The sequence below is a fragment of the Talpa europaea genome (assembly GCF_964194135.1).
Source record: "Talpa europaea genome assembly, chromosome: 10".
Taxonomy (NCBI): domain Eukaryota; kingdom Metazoa; phylum Chordata; class Mammalia; order Eulipotyphla; family Talpidae; genus Talpa; species Talpa europaea.
The window spans coordinates 38,280,863-38,297,526 of record NC_140077.1 but is presented as its reverse complement, the minus strand read 5'-3'; the positions used below and the strand labels follow the sequence as shown (position 1 = coordinate 38,297,526).

The 16,664-nt window shown below is 41.9% G+C and overlaps 1 protein-coding gene across 6 annotated transcripts in view; it reads right to left on the bottom strand.

Annotated features, from left to right (window-relative positions):
- Positions 1–1,095: 1,095 nt before the first annotated feature.
- Positions 1,096–16,664, bottom strand: part of KCNMA1 (potassium calcium-activated channel subfamily M alpha 1) — a gene marked incomplete at both ends in the record, with an annotated part of 673,962 nt that continues 658,393 nt past the window's right edge. For 3 of the 6 annotated variants that reach the window (XM_084245123.1, XM_084245125.1, XM_084245126.1), the window contains 4 exons: positions 1,226–1,250; positions 10,559–10,783; positions 11,648–11,766; positions 13,613–13,807. In XM_084245123.1, coding sequence (XP_084101249.1) covers positions 1,226–1,250; positions 10,559–10,783; positions 11,648–11,766; positions 13,613–13,807 — 564 coding nt within the window. Of the gene's footprint in view, positions 1,251–8,262; positions 8,292–10,533; positions 10,784–11,647; positions 11,767–13,612; positions 13,808–16,664 lie in introns of those variants that run through there. The other 3 variants (XM_084245122.1, XM_084245124.1, XM_084245127.1) reach the window with 2 other exon arrangements.

The window sequence follows — 16,664 nt, the reverse complement described above, 5'->3', positions numbered from 1 at the left end:
AAAATTAAAATCTGGGCAAAAGCTGCCTTCTCCATCATGGAATTTTCTGGATGTTAAACAAAAACTAGCAAAAGAACAGATGCACTATCCTATCTTATTGTTAAGCAAACCTATTTCATTGGTGTTCACAAACTCTCAAGCTAAAAGTGCTGAAACTTGGGGAGTGGGGAAAAAGTCCACCAGACCCTTCCAAAATTGAAATTGCTCGCTTGTATGGTTTGGAGATAGGAAATGCGGAGCATAACAGCATGTAGGAGTTCCCACCATTAGAACGACAAACAGAGAAATGCCTTGTATGCATCTGGTCCTCCACGTCCAAGTCTCAGCTGTGCCCTCGGCCCTCCTGGTATCATTAGTGGGCTGGGTAAGCCCAGTTATCTGACAATCGTAGAAAAGCTGCAAGAAGGTCTTCCCTTCAAATAAACAAACAAAGGAATGAGAAATACAGAATGAAAACTAAAAACTACAAAAATATGACTTTCAACTGTGAAAATAAATGGTTCCATTTATTAAGAGCTGGTGTCAGTGCAACCAAAATACACACTCATTTTGAAAATGCACCTGCCCCTTTTGACTGGTTTTTCTTTGGGAAGAGGGATTTAGTAAAATACACGTTTACAGCATTGGGCCATTTTAAAATTGTTACACTACTCCATTTCCCTTAATCAAAATTAATTGTGGTGGTGACCATCATTCTCCTCAAAGAAAATGAAAGAAGAGAAATATGTGTTAAGGAGTCTGGCCACTTAGTCGTTGTGATTTTGCATTGTCTAGATTTAGGGGAGATATCTGACAATGAAAAAGAAAAGAAAAAATATATTTTCTTTCTAATAAATAAAAATAATTTAAAATGCTAGCGGCTATACATGATTATTTTAATATGTTCATTTATAAATGAAATCATTCTCTTTTCCAAAATACATGGAAGCAATATTCAAGGCAGACAAAGAGAAAGATCTGTCTACTTTATTTTTCTTGCATTCTTGCTTTATCTTAACGTTTCCACCAGTGATTCAGCATGTAAGAGGAATAAAAGTCACATCACCATTTATGAAGTTTGTCAGGCTTTAAAAAAATAGTCTGGTCTCCTGGGAGTCAACATTCATCTTCAACTTCTCTGATTGGTGGAATCAAGCTGCTTGTGGATTTATATTGGTTGATCTGGTTAGCCATGTGGGTACTCATGGGCTTGATTTGAATGTTTCTGGGGTAGGCATTATCCGGTTCATCTGTAAACCATTTCTTTTCTGCTAAAGGGCAAAAAGGATAGAGAACAAGAAGGAGAAATGAGAAGCTTAATTAGTGCTAGGGTAAAGGCATTGGAAAGATCATTGAAAAATGCAAAAAGTTAATCAATAGAAGCTGACAGTGAGTAATTGCTAAGAGAGACAGTGCAGGGGAGAGAACCCCAGGATCTGAAACATACCTCTGTCGCCTGTAGCAAGTGATGAACCAATGGGCCTTTAGGATTTGGAGGCACCATGGATGGACCTCAGAGTATAAGGGAGGGTTGGGAGATGAACTCTGGCAAGTTCCATTAGTGGTCTGAAAAGCTTTGGTGGGGAAGAGACGCTGAATATATCAAACAATGAGTCTAGACATTCACCTGAGGAGAGATTTGTGCATCCACTGATTTGACTGAAACATGGGGACATTGTCCCTGCCACACAGTGAGTGATCGTGAATGTTATTCAGGATCTCCTCCTTCTGGCTTTTACTTGTCTTTGCCTGTAACAAGCCTACTTGAGAGTTTATCTCAACTATCTCTCTTTTCTGTTTCTTTTGCAGTCTGTTTTGAGTGTTTTAAATTAAGCCCACAGATTTTGCTGGCCAACGGGAGTGAAAATCAAAATAGCAACTCCTGCTTGAAGAGGATTTTGAGATGGGTTTTATTTCAAGAAAGAAAACTCTGTGTTGGTATAGAGTTATGAAAAGAATTCCTGGTGGCAATATCTTAACCGATATTATAACCCAAGCTGTCGACAAGGGAGCTCGATGAGGTGTTGGCATTTCATTTCCACCCTAAATGCAAAAGCAGTGGACAGAGAGAATGCTGAGTCAGGGCACTGAGGGGCTGGGGTGAGAATGGAAAAGGCCTGGCATCCTTAGCAGTTCAGTGCTGTTTAACCAGACACGGTCTTCTTCCCCACCCCTTTTTAGGACTTACATTTTCTGGGAGAAGACCATAGCTGTGAAGAGACTGAGTGAATAGGACATTCCAAGTTAGGAATCATTTGGCTTGTGTTAGAGGCTTTGGGAAAAGAAAAGCAAAGGGGCTGAATGCTCTCAAGCATACACACTGCTTTAGAGACAAAGTCTCTCTTTATATACATCAAATAATTCATAAGTGCCTTATAAGTGGCCCTGGACTGACTTGTTAACCAAAACTGCTCACCTGGCTTGATCAAGGAGTGTTTGTGTGCATGCACGCACGCATGTGTACGTATTCACTTGTTGGGCTAATAATCTATAAATTCACTGCCTATGATCAGCTCGTGACCATTCTGCTAGTTTCCCCTTGGTCCTTGCTTTCCCTTGTTGTTTCAAATGCACTGTCTGAGGGTATGTGTGGTGAAAGCTCACTCATTACCCTTTGTTCAGCTGCTCAGTTTACCCCCCAGGACACTTACTGCCTCTTGGATCATTCTCCAACCCTCTCTCTCCTCTCTGGCTCTCTCTCACCTATTATAATTAAGTTCACTTTGATTTGAACAGATTGGAAGATAGGAATTCATAATGCTACATCCTCACAGTGAAGCTAACTGATTAAGTGCTTTAAATTATTCCCCCTGACAGAATGATAAAGTTACAATCTGTTCTGAGATGATCTACAGCTTGCCAGACTCCTACAGCTTCTTTCTACATTCATTTATCTTTTTGTCAAGCAGAGTTTTTTTTTTTTTTCCTAAGCTTCAATTCCATAGATCTTTTAAAGTCATCAGCACATCTGAATTATTAATGAGGCTTTAGAGGCAAGGTTCCTGATGGGCTGGTTAAAAAAGGTTGTATAGAAATCTGGGACTGTGTACACATCAAAATAATTTCAGCTCCATTTAAAAAACCATTTAGTTCAAGTGTGACATAGATGAACCATTATGCATTTGTGGAAACCAATTTTTTGTGATCTACGATTAAACTAACCTTTCAGAGAGTAGTAAAGTGTGATGGTTATCATGTTTTAAAAGCATTGCCAGGCCGCTGAAACAATTTTAAACTACGACTTTTTCCAATGGTTTTTGTGTAAAGACGATTTTCAGAAGAACAGAACCCCGCATCTGTGCCTTTTGCCTGAGCTGCCCTTGGTTTGGCGTTGCCATTTTGTGGGCTGATTTTGCAAAGGGATTTAGTGCTAGGTTGGTCATGCCAGGTTGGAAAGGAGAGTGAACTCTGCTGATGGAAATGAGTAGGTCTTTTGGGTGAAAGACCTAAGACAGCTGCAATTTGCTGAAATTTTTACAACTGCTGCAGAGAATAATTGTTCAGAATTTAGTCTTTACAGTTCAATTCAAAGTTGGCATTTTGACCTTTTGAGGCAGAGAGAATATCAATTTCCTTCTGCTGTCTGTAAGAAAGAGAGCATTATTTTCCCATTTAAGGTCCTTTCTCTTTCCTTTTAAATTTCTTGCCATAAAAAAAAAATCCAAGCAGAGTAGCCCTTGTGCTTTCGCCATCCAGTTCAACATAAGGAGTCATGTCCTAGTGATGAGCTTAGGCTTTCATTATGCCAGAGAAACAGGTTTTTTAAAAAAAAAAAATTGAGTGGCTTGTAAAATATATGTGTTCTTGGAGATTTGGTTTGAGAGGATGTTCAGCAAATAGATATTAATGCTCAGAGCATTTAACCAAAAGGCCTGGAGACAAAGGTATTTTATGAAGATTCTCCCAAAAGGTTTTGAAGAAATGCACACATTAACTATTCCTAGCCATTGGGTTGCAATGGACAGTGTGTCAGTTATGACAATGATGCCTTTCTTTATTGAATCTTGCCTTCCAGAAAGGAAATTTTGCCAATGCGTGGCTACAAAATCAGCATAAGGAAGGGTAGTCAAGAAGGAATTCAAATAAGTGCTAAAGTGATTCAGGATAAATCCAAATCCTGACTTTTTCTCTTCTCCCTCCCTCACCCCACATGCCAGAAAGATTTGGGGGAGCTTTATTGTCATTCCTAAGGTGAGAAGGACAATGGATCTGGCTATGAGGACATCCTCACTGCCAGAGAAAAATAGCCCCATTTGTTGGTAAGCTTCTTGCGCATGAGATGCGCGATGCCATCACTGTAGGTACAATGCATGGCCTGCCAGAAGTTTCTTTTGCACACAGTAGTGGAGTTAGGAGAGAGATATTTCACAGTCTGAGGCAAATGGGCTAGTGGAACAAGCTAAGAGCTGGACAATAACAGCAGACATGCTGGTTAAAGGGCTGCCGTTGGAGATGTCACCTACCAAGGACCAGCCATGTCGTGAGCTGTGGTGGAGACCATGGAGATGGCAAAGAGCCAGGATGATTGTCTCACATGCTAGCTGCAAGTCATCACATAATTTAGCTTAGCTTCAGTTTCTTTTCTGTAAACTGAAGCTAATGATAGGAACTGCCTAACATTGTTTGGATTAAAGGGACTAGTGGCCATGAAGACTTACCACAGGTTCAAAAACATTAATGTAAATGTGAGCTATTGAGACTATTAGTATTATTAGTAATATCAGCAGGCATTTTAGCATAGTGGCAAAGTTCACAGACTTTAGTTTTAAATTCCACTGTGCGACTTCCTGGCGGGGTAATTTTGAACAAGAATCTGTCCTTTAGATTCTGCAACTTTCAAATGGAGATGCTAAAGCATCCTCATCTGAGGTGGTGCTGAGGACTTGAATGCATTCATATAAGTAAAAGAGCTTAGAAGAGTGCCTGGCCCAAGGCAAGCACTAAGGGGTTAGCTGCTAATGCAAGGTTCATGTTAATGAGTACTGTCAGGACTGAAGGACTAGGTAAGCACAGGCTGTACCTTTAGTGTGATTGCAAATAAGCTGGGGGTGGAGAACTGAGCTGTATAAATCAAGGTGCTGACTTGAAGAATGGGGATTTGGCAGTAGTGATAACAGAGGATTTGGTTGGTGTGGAAGGTGAGGAAGGAAGTGGTGACCAAGTGTTCTGTCTGGGGCTTTCAGCACTGCTACCCCCATCGAGTACCTGTGTCTCTGAAGGTTGGCTTGACAGGTGTCCTACCCCATTTGCATACCTTCAGCTACTTTCATCACTGAGCTCAAAGGTTCCCAAATAAGCATCAGGCCTTCCTTCAGCCACTGGGGATCCTAGAGGCATGGGCTATCGTGGGGAGGGCTCCCAGACCCGGGCTGACTGAGCTGCTGGCTCCCAGAAGCAGAGAAAGAATCGGGCTTCTCTGTGCAAACTGAGCCTCTTTACTAGTTCTGTGATTTGTCAGTGCTGTGGGATTTAGCCTTTTCACATAACCACTCCCCAGAGAAGAGCACGTTAATGGGGAGATGATGATACAGCAAAGGCATTTGGAATAATTGGCCCTCATCTCTCTGCACCACAAGCTGAGGTTTAGAAAGAAAAGGCTTGAAACGAAAAGATTCCATTTGGATAGAGATAGCAGTTGAGAAGAGTAAGAACTAACAAGAAGCAGAAACCCTCAAAGGCAGCACTGTGTGGTTTCACATTTCACATTTCCCAGATACAGGTCAGCATTCACCCTCTGCTGGCAGACCCTGGGGTCCCTGGTGGACCCCACCCACACATGCTGCCTCCTTTCCGCTCCACAGGCAAAGTGTGGCTATTTCATAAAAATGGAAGTCATTTATGCCAGAAACAGAGCAGTTTGATTAAGGGAATGTTCTCACTTCTTTGCAAATGTTCATCATGACTCCATCTGTCTCTTAACTCAAAGTCTAATGCTGTCATTCACTGGACAGAAGGAACTGCCCCCTCCTGGCCCTCTTCTGTGGCCCTCAGTCTGGCCAACATTAACCAGAGAGCAGACTTTTCACTCCAACCTCTGGGGTAATTGGGGATAATCCCTCTCACCTACCTATGTAGTGACTGTACAACCTCCTGATGATAACACAGGGACAGGGACCCACAACATCTCCTAACTTCATTGTATGGCAAAGTAGGGATGGACTGAAGGGAGCTGACTGAAGCATTAATTTTTCCCCTGTCCTGATTTCCACAGGTCCTAAAGCTTCTAAACTCTCTGTCAGGGTCCTGTTGTTATAGGAACCTGACAGATTAATTTAATTGCCTCTATTGGGATGCAGACACCTTTAGGCTTTTCCCAAACTGAAGAAGGGCCAGTGAAAGGGTTGGTTTTTGTTTGTTTGTTTGTTTGTTTGTTTGTTTGTTTGTTTTTGTTTTTGGTCATCTGGGATCTTGACAATGCTGGCAGGAGGCATAGTCCATCTGTCTGCTCACTGATCTTACAGGACTGCTCCCTTTCTCAGAGGCTGTGTACCTGGCTAGAGACATTGCCAACAGCACAGCAGCATCGTGAAGCACCTACAGACATTTGTTGTGACTTATTTTAAAGATCAGCCAAAGAGTAAGGAGAATGTATTCAATAACTGAAGGTATAAAAATACTTTAAGGTCAATTTATTTTAAAGCATTTACTGAGCATCTATTCTGAGTAAGGTTCTGGGTCATAACCTCTAATACTCATAACAGAATTTTAAATTGCTCCCAATTATAGTAGAAATTTAGCTGTATGTAGAAGGTCTCTGTTTTCTCTGCCCATTGGAATTGGCGGCAGGAAGGACCCTAGGCAGCAGTCATCAGGGATGTTGATGATTTCATGATTATCTGACTACTGAGGCTGAGGCATCACTGGGTCTACCCATGTGCTCAAGTTTCACCTCTTTCAAAGTCTAAAGCAAATTGGACTGAATGGCTTACAAATTGCTTCTCTTCTAGAATGGTGCAGATAATCGAGTTCCTAGCTGTTTTCTTTTTAAATGTACATTCTTTCTCCTCAACTCTTTTACTCACTACCTTTACCTACTTCTTTCTTTGCGGGTTTTTTTTTTTTTTTGTTTGTTTGTTTGGTTAGTTTTTTTTTGGATGGGGAAGGGAGGAGTGAAACATAAAATGAGAAACTTGTATATTCCTTCTTCCTAAAAGAACCTGAAAGGAATGGCTAGTTTGAGGTCACATCGAAAACACTGGAGGAGACTCTTCATTCTACTGAGGTAAGTATATAATACAGCAATTTTGGCTAATAAAATAGAAATAATAATACCTTTTCAAACATTGACTATATCATATATGTACTAAGTAAAGTCAACTCTCATTTGTGTGCCTGAAGCCTGAGGAAAATCCTGAAATTTCATCTCATGTCACAGTCTGTTCCCACTCCATTCCCACCACAATATCATTCATAGAGCTGATAACAGATTGTATATAAAACACATTTTGAATTTACTTCTATCTGCCCAATCTCTGGTTGGGATTCAACAAATGTCTGAAAGGCAGGTGGCAAGAGAAACATGGGTGATAGAGACTGATTTGTCACCCCCAGATAACTGGGTGTGGGCTGAACAGTTTTAATTTGGGGTCTTACTGCTCAAACATAAAGGAGACCAATGCTTCTGCCATTAATAACCCTCCTGGTTTTAATCAAAAGGAGGGTAAAATATTAACTGAGAAGCAGGTTTGCCAAATAGAATAGCTGTCAACGTTCTCCAGAAAAGTTTATCACCTGGCATCATTACTCGATTTAGTAGATCTTGCCAAAATAAACACAGAGATGTGGACAGACTGATGGGGCACCGGTTGGGGTGGTGGTAATGGGGGGAAGTGGAGGAAGCTGGGTTTCTTGATGGGAAAATGCTTTTGGACTTGGAGCAAGGTACCAAGGTGGGCAGGAAGGCCACGTGCAGATTTAAAGGCAAGCCAGATGGAGAGAAGTTCCCCCAAATGACCCAACCCCAAACCCAAGAACACCAAGACAAACTCTAAGGGATCTAGCAGTAGCAGCAGCACAGCCTCATTGCGCTGAGCAATTTAGAAAGTGGAGGAAGGAGAAGAAAGGTAAGAAAGGTAAAAGGAGGGAAATGGGGAGGAAAAAAAGCAAAACAAAGTAAATAAAACCACAAACAGAACAATAGAAATAAAAATAAACAAACCAATAACAGAATAAAATTTGTAACTCCTTTTTTTTTTTAATTTCACAAAAGTTTTCACAAGGACAACGTTATAGAAGAAAACCCCCAGCAGTGGCTAGGTCATGCAGAACCATTAATTGTCATACCTTGGCCCATTCTATTCATCCTTGTTGCACTTTAGAGAGAGAAGTAAGCTATGTGAGTTTTACAATGCTTTTAAACTGTCATATTTCCTCTTGAGCACTTTAACTGGCACATTCTTATAGTTATAAATGTTCTGAGGGCATAACTTTATAACCTGCTTTGCAAAGAATGCATGAAGAGCTCTTCATGATCCAAAACTAGGGGATGTGTGTGTGTGTATCTATATATCTATATGTACATATGTGTGTATATCTATAGATATATAGATAGTTAGATATAAAAAAGATAGATGATTATACATAATATATAAATCAATATATATTGGGACAAAAATAATTTGAAAAAAATCTTCCACTCATAGCGTTTTTAAAATACATATGTATACAATTATCCCCCACCCCATTACTGGCTTGAATACTACATGGCCCTGTCTTTGGTGTGGGGGCAGAGGTTCAGACTGAGCCTCACCATTTTGTCAGTAAAAGTGCTTGTCAATTCACACAGCAAGCAAATCTCCAAAACTATCATGCTTGAGGGAGCAGGGGATCCAAAATCTAAACCCAAAACATTCACCATAAAAACACCTTTTTAGAGATAGGACAGCTGTGAGATTTTTTGACTCCCCTCCACCCCTATTCTACTCGATGGAATTTTTGAAAGTAAACATGTCAAATATGTATATATCAGCCCAGGGCTAGTCCAGCCATACAAGAATTTGGTCGTGGTGGAGTTGGCCGGTTTTTAAGAACGACTGCACTGCCTAAAGCATGATTCGCATGCATAAAACATCTGACAACTGTATAGTGAAAAAAGAGTATTTTTCTACCTTTCCATTCATGCTGACTAACTGTTAGAAAATGAAAGAAAACAAAAGAAAAACATATTATACCAAAATGTATTTGGCTCACTGTTGCACTCTTCTCCCCATCCCATAAAGACAAGGAGCTGTTCTCTATTACTGTCATTCATCCGCCTAAATGAATTGGCTATGTTAAAGAAATTGATGAGCAGGAATTCCTCCCACCAGCGTCCTGCTTTGGGACCGCAGCATCACACAGCTGTGCCAACAGTGTAAGGTGGGAGGTGGGTTTTATCTCCATTGAGTCAACAGTGGCTTGAGCCTCCTACATTCTGATTTATGACATGTCGACTCCTAGAAAAACATGATCTGCTGCTGGGTTTATCTTCCTCTTGTTCTACGGTAGCCCCAGCCCTGGCTTCCACTGGGCATGGGGGCCCTATCTAATCAAACAAAGGGGAGTAAAAGGTCCCCTGAGAATGTGTGGAAAAATACTTGCTCTTTCTCGAGCATTATTTATTCTGTACATAAGGTAAGTAATTCACCTTTTAAAAGATGTAAAAGTCCCAGGAAGGCAGTTTTTAATGACTTACATCTGATATTTATGATGCATATGGCTTTTCATCCCAAATGTCAGAAGTGAAAGAAAAAAAAAATAGCTATTCATATGGCAGCATAGGAGACAGAATAACAATATAATATGCAATCAAACCTCTTTTCACTTAAACAAAATGACTAGAATCTGATACACCCATGAATGGAATGCTACTCTATCCTCCACAGTAAGGTTAGAAATGTTCCTATCAACTCCCAAGGGAAGCTAGCTAGCTCTGGGACGAAAGGCCTTGGTGAGTAACTAAAAACTGACGTCCTCTGATACCCAGCAGGTGCCTGATCCGCTACACAAATGGAGAAAGCATTTCCCGTGCTCTGCAAACTTCCACCCAGAGACAGGAGGAAATAATCGATGCATTTTTGTTGCCTTTTGATTGCTTGTTTCACATAAATGTGTGCTAACTTATTGTGTATGTATTAAAAAAAAAAAGAAGGAAAGGAAAATAACAACAAAATCAAAACCCCAAGCACCCCGATAATCCCGATAAATTAGATTAAACTTTCCCTCAACATTTAACAAAACTGGCTTTGCGTAAGTGCCACTGATCACAAGTGCGCTCCCCTAATCGGTGAATTCGTTCCTGCAGTGAGCTATTTATGTCTGGAGCATGCCTTTGGGTTATTTTTCCCCTACAATCATAAATAACTTTTGGTCCGTCTGCTTATTTGCTGTTGTGCTCAAGGGTTTTATGGTGGTGAAATAAAAATGACAACCACATGCACACTATCATACATATGCAAATATGTGTAAAAAAGGGGGGGAGCTACAGGGGGAAAGGGAAAAGTTACTGTTGGAAACACCCACTGGGGAAATGAGTGGCAGATACAGTTTCACACACGGTGGCAGTGGATACACATATCAGAGTCGCTCTTCCTGCACATACTTCTGTTTGTCTCGGGACTCCCGGGACTTGGGCCGGTTCTGTCGGTTTGCCGTGGACGGGATGGAGTGAACGGAGGAGCTCTTCTTGCTGGAGGACTGAGACGAGTGGGAGGAATGGGAGAGGCTGGCCCGAGACTGGCCGGCGTTGTGGTCAAACTGCATTAAGCAGAAGATCAGGTCCGTCGGCACGAGCTCAAACTCGTAGGGGGGATTGGTGATGACGTACCTGGATGGGAAAGCAAAGAGGTCAGAGCCTGAGAATAAGCAGGTGGAGATTTTACTTCTGCCTGAACTGAGGTCTACCAGAGGATACGAAAGATGGACTACTAGTTATTCTGAGGCCTTACAAATTATCTTCTGAGCTGAACTAGATCCTTCTCTTAAACTCAGGAGAGGAGGCCAGCCAGGAGCCCGGCAGACATGAATTAGTGGTAACTGGAGATCCAAATTGTTTAGTATGGTCTATGAGACCGGCTCGGGCGGGGGAGGGGGATGTCAAGACCACTTCTGGTCCTGGGAAACCTGACTGTGTGCAGGAGGCTTCATGCACTGAGACTTTCTAGAATGTGCTGATATTCCCAGATATACATCACAGGATTTTTGTTTACCATGACCTTCTTCACTTCTAACCTTTGAAAAATCAGCTTTGGTGGGAGTGTTACTAAAGGGGAGGTCGGAAAAGACCTCCCTGCCTCTTTGTGGGTGCTGTTTCGTTTTCAATTTTAACAAGCTCTCTCTGGTAAACACCAGGCATGATCCAACAAGTCACTATTTCAGCTACAGGAATGGAACTCAGAGTGTGGCCCTCAGGTCAGACATATCAGCATCACCTGGGAACTGCTGAAAAATACAAATTTTTAGACAACCCCACCCCAGACCTTGGGCATCAAGCAAGTTATGTTTTAACAAGCTTTGCAGATGATGCTCATGCTCACTGATTTTTGAGATTTCATTGGTCTACAGCAACTATTCTCAACTCTGGGTAACACTGTACTGTATGAGCATGTATACAGACTGCTGCCTTCAGAGTGGGTGATGGGGGAAGGCAATTCTGTCTCTGCATTCATTACAGAGTGGAAAAAAAACTCACCTCTTTGTGCACTGGCTGGGGGTGCTGAGGTGAGCATCTCTCAGCCGGTAAATTCCAAAACAAAGCATGTTATATGTTTTCAGAGCTTTGCAGAACAGATCACCATAACAACCACCATCCTGGGAGACAACAAAGAAGGGAGAGAAACATCGTATTTATTTGCTTGGAATTTGAGGTCCTGGGGGAAAAGAGCCTTTGTGTGAAAGCTTGTTTTGGTTTTTCCCAAGTGGGATGGTCTTAGCTGAGGGCCATTGGTTGAGAAGTCCATGTGGGTTGACTATCTACACCCAATATTGGTGATTTTTAGGGATCAGATAATAAAGGGTTTTTCCTCCAGTGGCTCTCCAGTTTTCCACCTGTCGCGATGAGTGCTCTGAGATCATCATTGCCCTTAATTTACATGAGGGCGTAAAGCCCAAAGGTCTCAGATGTCTGCTCACCTGAGGAGAAGAGACCAGGTCAGTAAAATGATGACTATGTTTAGCTCCAGCTCAGCTGTAATCACCCTGATCTGACTGTTTTGTCAAAACTGCTCAAGTGATAATTAAAATCACTGCAAGGAGAAAAGACCCCACCAGGTACTATGGTGACAGACTCAGGTAAGGACTGTGTGAAAAGCACAATTTACAGACCTCAGGGAAAGCAGGGGAGGAACAGAATGTGTTTCCCCAGGAGCTGGAGGTCCTCAGGCTGAATAACTGGGATTCACAGCTCTAATCAGTTCACAATCACCTTCCTCTAGGCTGGAGCCTGATGCTGAATGTGAAAGCAAATGTGTTCACTTGGAAATGCTGGCTTCATGCAGCCAGGTGGCTTCAGGTGGACGAGATTATAGGAAGGGCACTGAGGGATGTCTTCACTGGGAATAAGGTGACCTCCTTTGCCCTCCCTGCCTTTGGGATTTTCATCAGGGCAGCTCACTCAAGAACACAAACACAGCCAAATCCCCCATTGTTAAAAGTCTTCATCCTTTTAAAGTATATCAGTAAGTAAATCATAGATTTAAAAAAGAGCCACTAACTGCCTTTTGAAGCTGCCTTTCAAAAAAGCCCAGTCTCACAGATCCTGCCCAAGTGAAGTATGGCGCAAGTGACATCAGGGCTTCAGAAGAAATGAAAAAAGCGACTTTTGTCGTGGCCCCTTTTCCACTATTTGGAAAATACTTGGACTTTCTAGGTGATGCTACTGTTTGTGCAAAGGGTTTACTGGTTCCTAAGGCTTGTGGGTGCATCCCTTGAATGCATTTACGGAGATAGGCTGGGGATAAGGGTCAGGACCGCATACTCCTGCCACAGTGCACTGGTGTCTGCAGCTCAAGGGGAAGCTTGGTCACCTCTGCCATGGGGAGGGAGAAGGAGAGGGTGAGTGGGTCCAAACGCTGATGTTACAAAACATAGATCTGGAATTTGAGACATTAAAGTATCCATAGGAGATGTTTTAGATAGGCCAGTGGACCTGGATACCCATGATAACCTGTGGCTTGAAAACCACCAGTGTCTGGGTCATAGCCAGATATAAAAACTCAGACTCCTAGGGCAGTGCATGGCCATCCATGGTTTTTAAAAGTTCCTCAGGAACTGTTAAGGTTAAGCAGCCCTGAGTTATGCTAAGTCTCTGTGGAAAGGGTTCTCAGCCTTGGCTGCAAGATGGAATCACCTGCTGCCTGCCAGGTCTTGGTAGAAGGTCTCTGAAGAGGAAAAGCAAGCCCCCAGCTTTGAAGCCAGAATTCCCGATGGGGTCAGCCCTCACTCTCTGGGCCTCAGTTTCCCCAGAGGATATACTAATAGAGCCTATGTCAAAGGTCACCATGAGGATAAAAATGATAACCATGTGTAAGTGCAGTGCCTGATATGCAACAAACCATAAACAGAAGGTAGGAAAAGACAAGCCTACTTGTCCTTGTCGGACACCCAGTTCATCTAGCTCAGACAGCGGCCTCAGGTGACCTTGGTGCCGTGAACTCACCCCCAAGTCTGCAAAGGGGCCATCCAGCAGTGCTAGCTGGGCCACGCGGCAGCGGTCCCTGTTGGCCAGTGTCTGGGGAGTGCTGTAGCCCCCTCGAAGCGCATTTTCCTCCGCAATCAGAGCCTCAAGCTCTGGCGTGGCTCCTCCCGTCACCAGGGTCCGTATCAGAGTGAGGATATTGTCATTGAAGTACGTCTGGGAAGAGAGAGGTGGGTGGGGGGAGAAGTCCTTTAAGCAATCACCCTAAAGTCACGACAACCGACATCCAAATTACAACTTTTCTTGGTATCTCCTGTTTGAAGTTCTGGCCTGTCTCTTCAAATAATTTTATGTGGGAAGTGAAAAGACAGCAGCCTCCAATTATTCCATTCTTTTCTCTCCTACTTGGTTCTGCCACAAGAGCTTGACTTTTAAAAACCAATTCAGGGGATTTTTTATTAAAGGACTAAAGTCTAAATGGCTGGTATTTACCATAATCAGTGATAGTCCCCACTAGGAAGGGACTTTGGACATGCCCAATAAAATGCAGCCTGCCCACGCTGCATCCCCCCCGGACAGCCTCTGAGAGCCTGTCCCTTATATGGAAGGAAGCTGCCTCTCCCAACAACGGCAAACCTCTCTCTCTGTGGGAAGGAGATGACAAGAGGATAGTAAGTCCACATGTTCAAAAATTTATCACATGTTTTGATAGCAGTCTAATCCAGAAGACTCTATCAATTAGATATGCCAGATAAATTTATGACAACGTGGATGTCCTGGTGTGTGCATTTTTGGCTTGGTATTTTTAAATAACCTCAGTAGTCTGAGGCAAAAATAGCTTATTAAAGAAGTTTCCTTCTATGTGTACATCGGTCTCACATCTGAAACATAACAGTTCTGTCAGGAACAAAACAATGGGAGTTTAAAAAAAATTAATAGGATGTCAAATAAAAGAGCTCAAAAAGACATTTGTCACCTAGCCTGATTTGAGAAAATCTCAGTTAAGGGTCTGCATTCCATTTTCCACTGTAAGAAGAAATCAAACAGGCTAAATAAAATCAAACCAAATTTTGCCCATGGCTTTTGAGGATGGATGTACTTTTGAGAGCAGATTAAAAAAGACAGCAGCAATTTTATTTTTATTTCAACAGTTTCTTACACAGTTTACCTGGCAAAACACAGTGGGCTACAGACCAGTTAAGGAGGAGTTCTCATCCTGCTTTGCCGTCACTAGTTTTATGTCTTGGGGAGGTATCTAATGTTCTGGGCTTCAATTTTCTCTTCCATGAAATAAGTATAGCCTGTAAGATCCATTTTGCATGCAAAAATGAGACTCAGAGTTCAGATGATAGCTGTCGTGGAGATGGGCTCATTTTCCCCATTGAAATACTTGCAGATATACCCAGTTTGGTACAAAATTCCAACAGTAAAGGGAAGTAGGAATACTATTCATAACCTGTTAGGCCCTAAGGAGAATGCATTCTCCATGACAGAGCACAGATGTGCCCTGGGCAGAGAAGCAGAGCGAGGACAAGTAAAGGAAGAAATGGTGCTGGCTTGCTGAAGGAATGAAAGCCAGGCTGTGGCTTAATGCAGACTTCACTATTCACTGGCTGTGTGACCTTCCAAAGTTTCTTAACATGTCTCTGCCTCAGTTTCATGAGCTGTAAAATGTAATCACAGAGTGGCGATAAGGACTGTATGACTTCACGCAGATGAAGCATGGTATCAGACACCTGGGAGCTTTGCTATGAGAACAACTGACTCATTTCCAATCTTCCCTTTTCTTATTTTCCTGGGAATTTTTTGGTATTCTTTGGAGGGTGGGGGGTGGTTATTATAAACCAAGGTCATGGATTTCATCCTTGAATTTGCACTTCCTAATCTGCCCCATTCTAAGACTCCATTTAGACTCAGGAATGGCACAGCAAAGGTCAGAGGCACTGCACCCTGGATGTGACAGCATCAGCAGGAGAGGCTGCCCAGTGTGCCTGCTACTGGAGCTGGGCCTGGAGAATATTTGCAAACATGTCCCAAAGTTTTCAGAAGTAAATCCTCTTTCCTACGTCAGAAACAGTAGACCTGCTTCAGATCTGTGGCACATTGTATGAGTGAGCGCTGGACACAGAACTTTGACAAGGGCCTTTGGGCTATAATTGCCCTTCTAGAACAAGCTGGGGTGGGGGGTTGTTGAACAGCATGCAAGGAGGATGGCAAAGTACTTATGATCTTATACACTGAAACACAGACCTCTCCTTACATAAATGTAAAGAGAGGAAAAAGGAGCCAATGCAAATATTTTTTAATGCAGGAAACCATGGAATGTGAGGTAAAAAGGAAAAACATTTTTTGACTTGCTAAATGGTTACTGGAAGAAGAAAAATTGAGGAAGCATTTGTTTTGGAAGGAAAGTAATTTTTAAAATATAGAGAGTATTTGTAACAAGTGAAAGGATTAGATGGTGAGAAAGCTGACTTGATAAATTTATCCAATTTTTATGTAAAATATTGAAGTTAAAATGAATGTGATAAGAAATAATGAAAAGAATCCAAGTCTTCCATGATAAGACATTCAAAAAACTACAAATAAATGGGCACTTCCTTAATTTCATAATAAGGGACATCTATGAAAAAAACCCACAGCTAACTTAGACTTAATGGTGACAGACTGGATGCTTTCCTTTTATGATCAGGAACAAGATGAGCAAGTTGGTTCTTAAGACTCCTATTCAATAGAACACTGGAGGCTCAAGCCAGGGTTAGAAAGAAATAAAATGCATCCCTATCAGAAAGAAGTTAAACTACCTTTAAGCACAAGGGAATACGATCTTGTACACAGGAAATCCTCAGGAATCCACGAAAATACTTTTAAAGGTAATAAATGAGTTTAGCAAAATCGTAGAATTAAAATTCAATCTACAGAATCATTTGCATATAAATTTTCTTGAAATGACAAATACAAGAAATTAACAAAACAATTTCACTTACAAAAGCCTCACAAAAAAGAGATGCATAAATTTAAGCACACAGTATAAGAATGGTGCACTGAAAACTACAAAATATTTCTGAGAGAA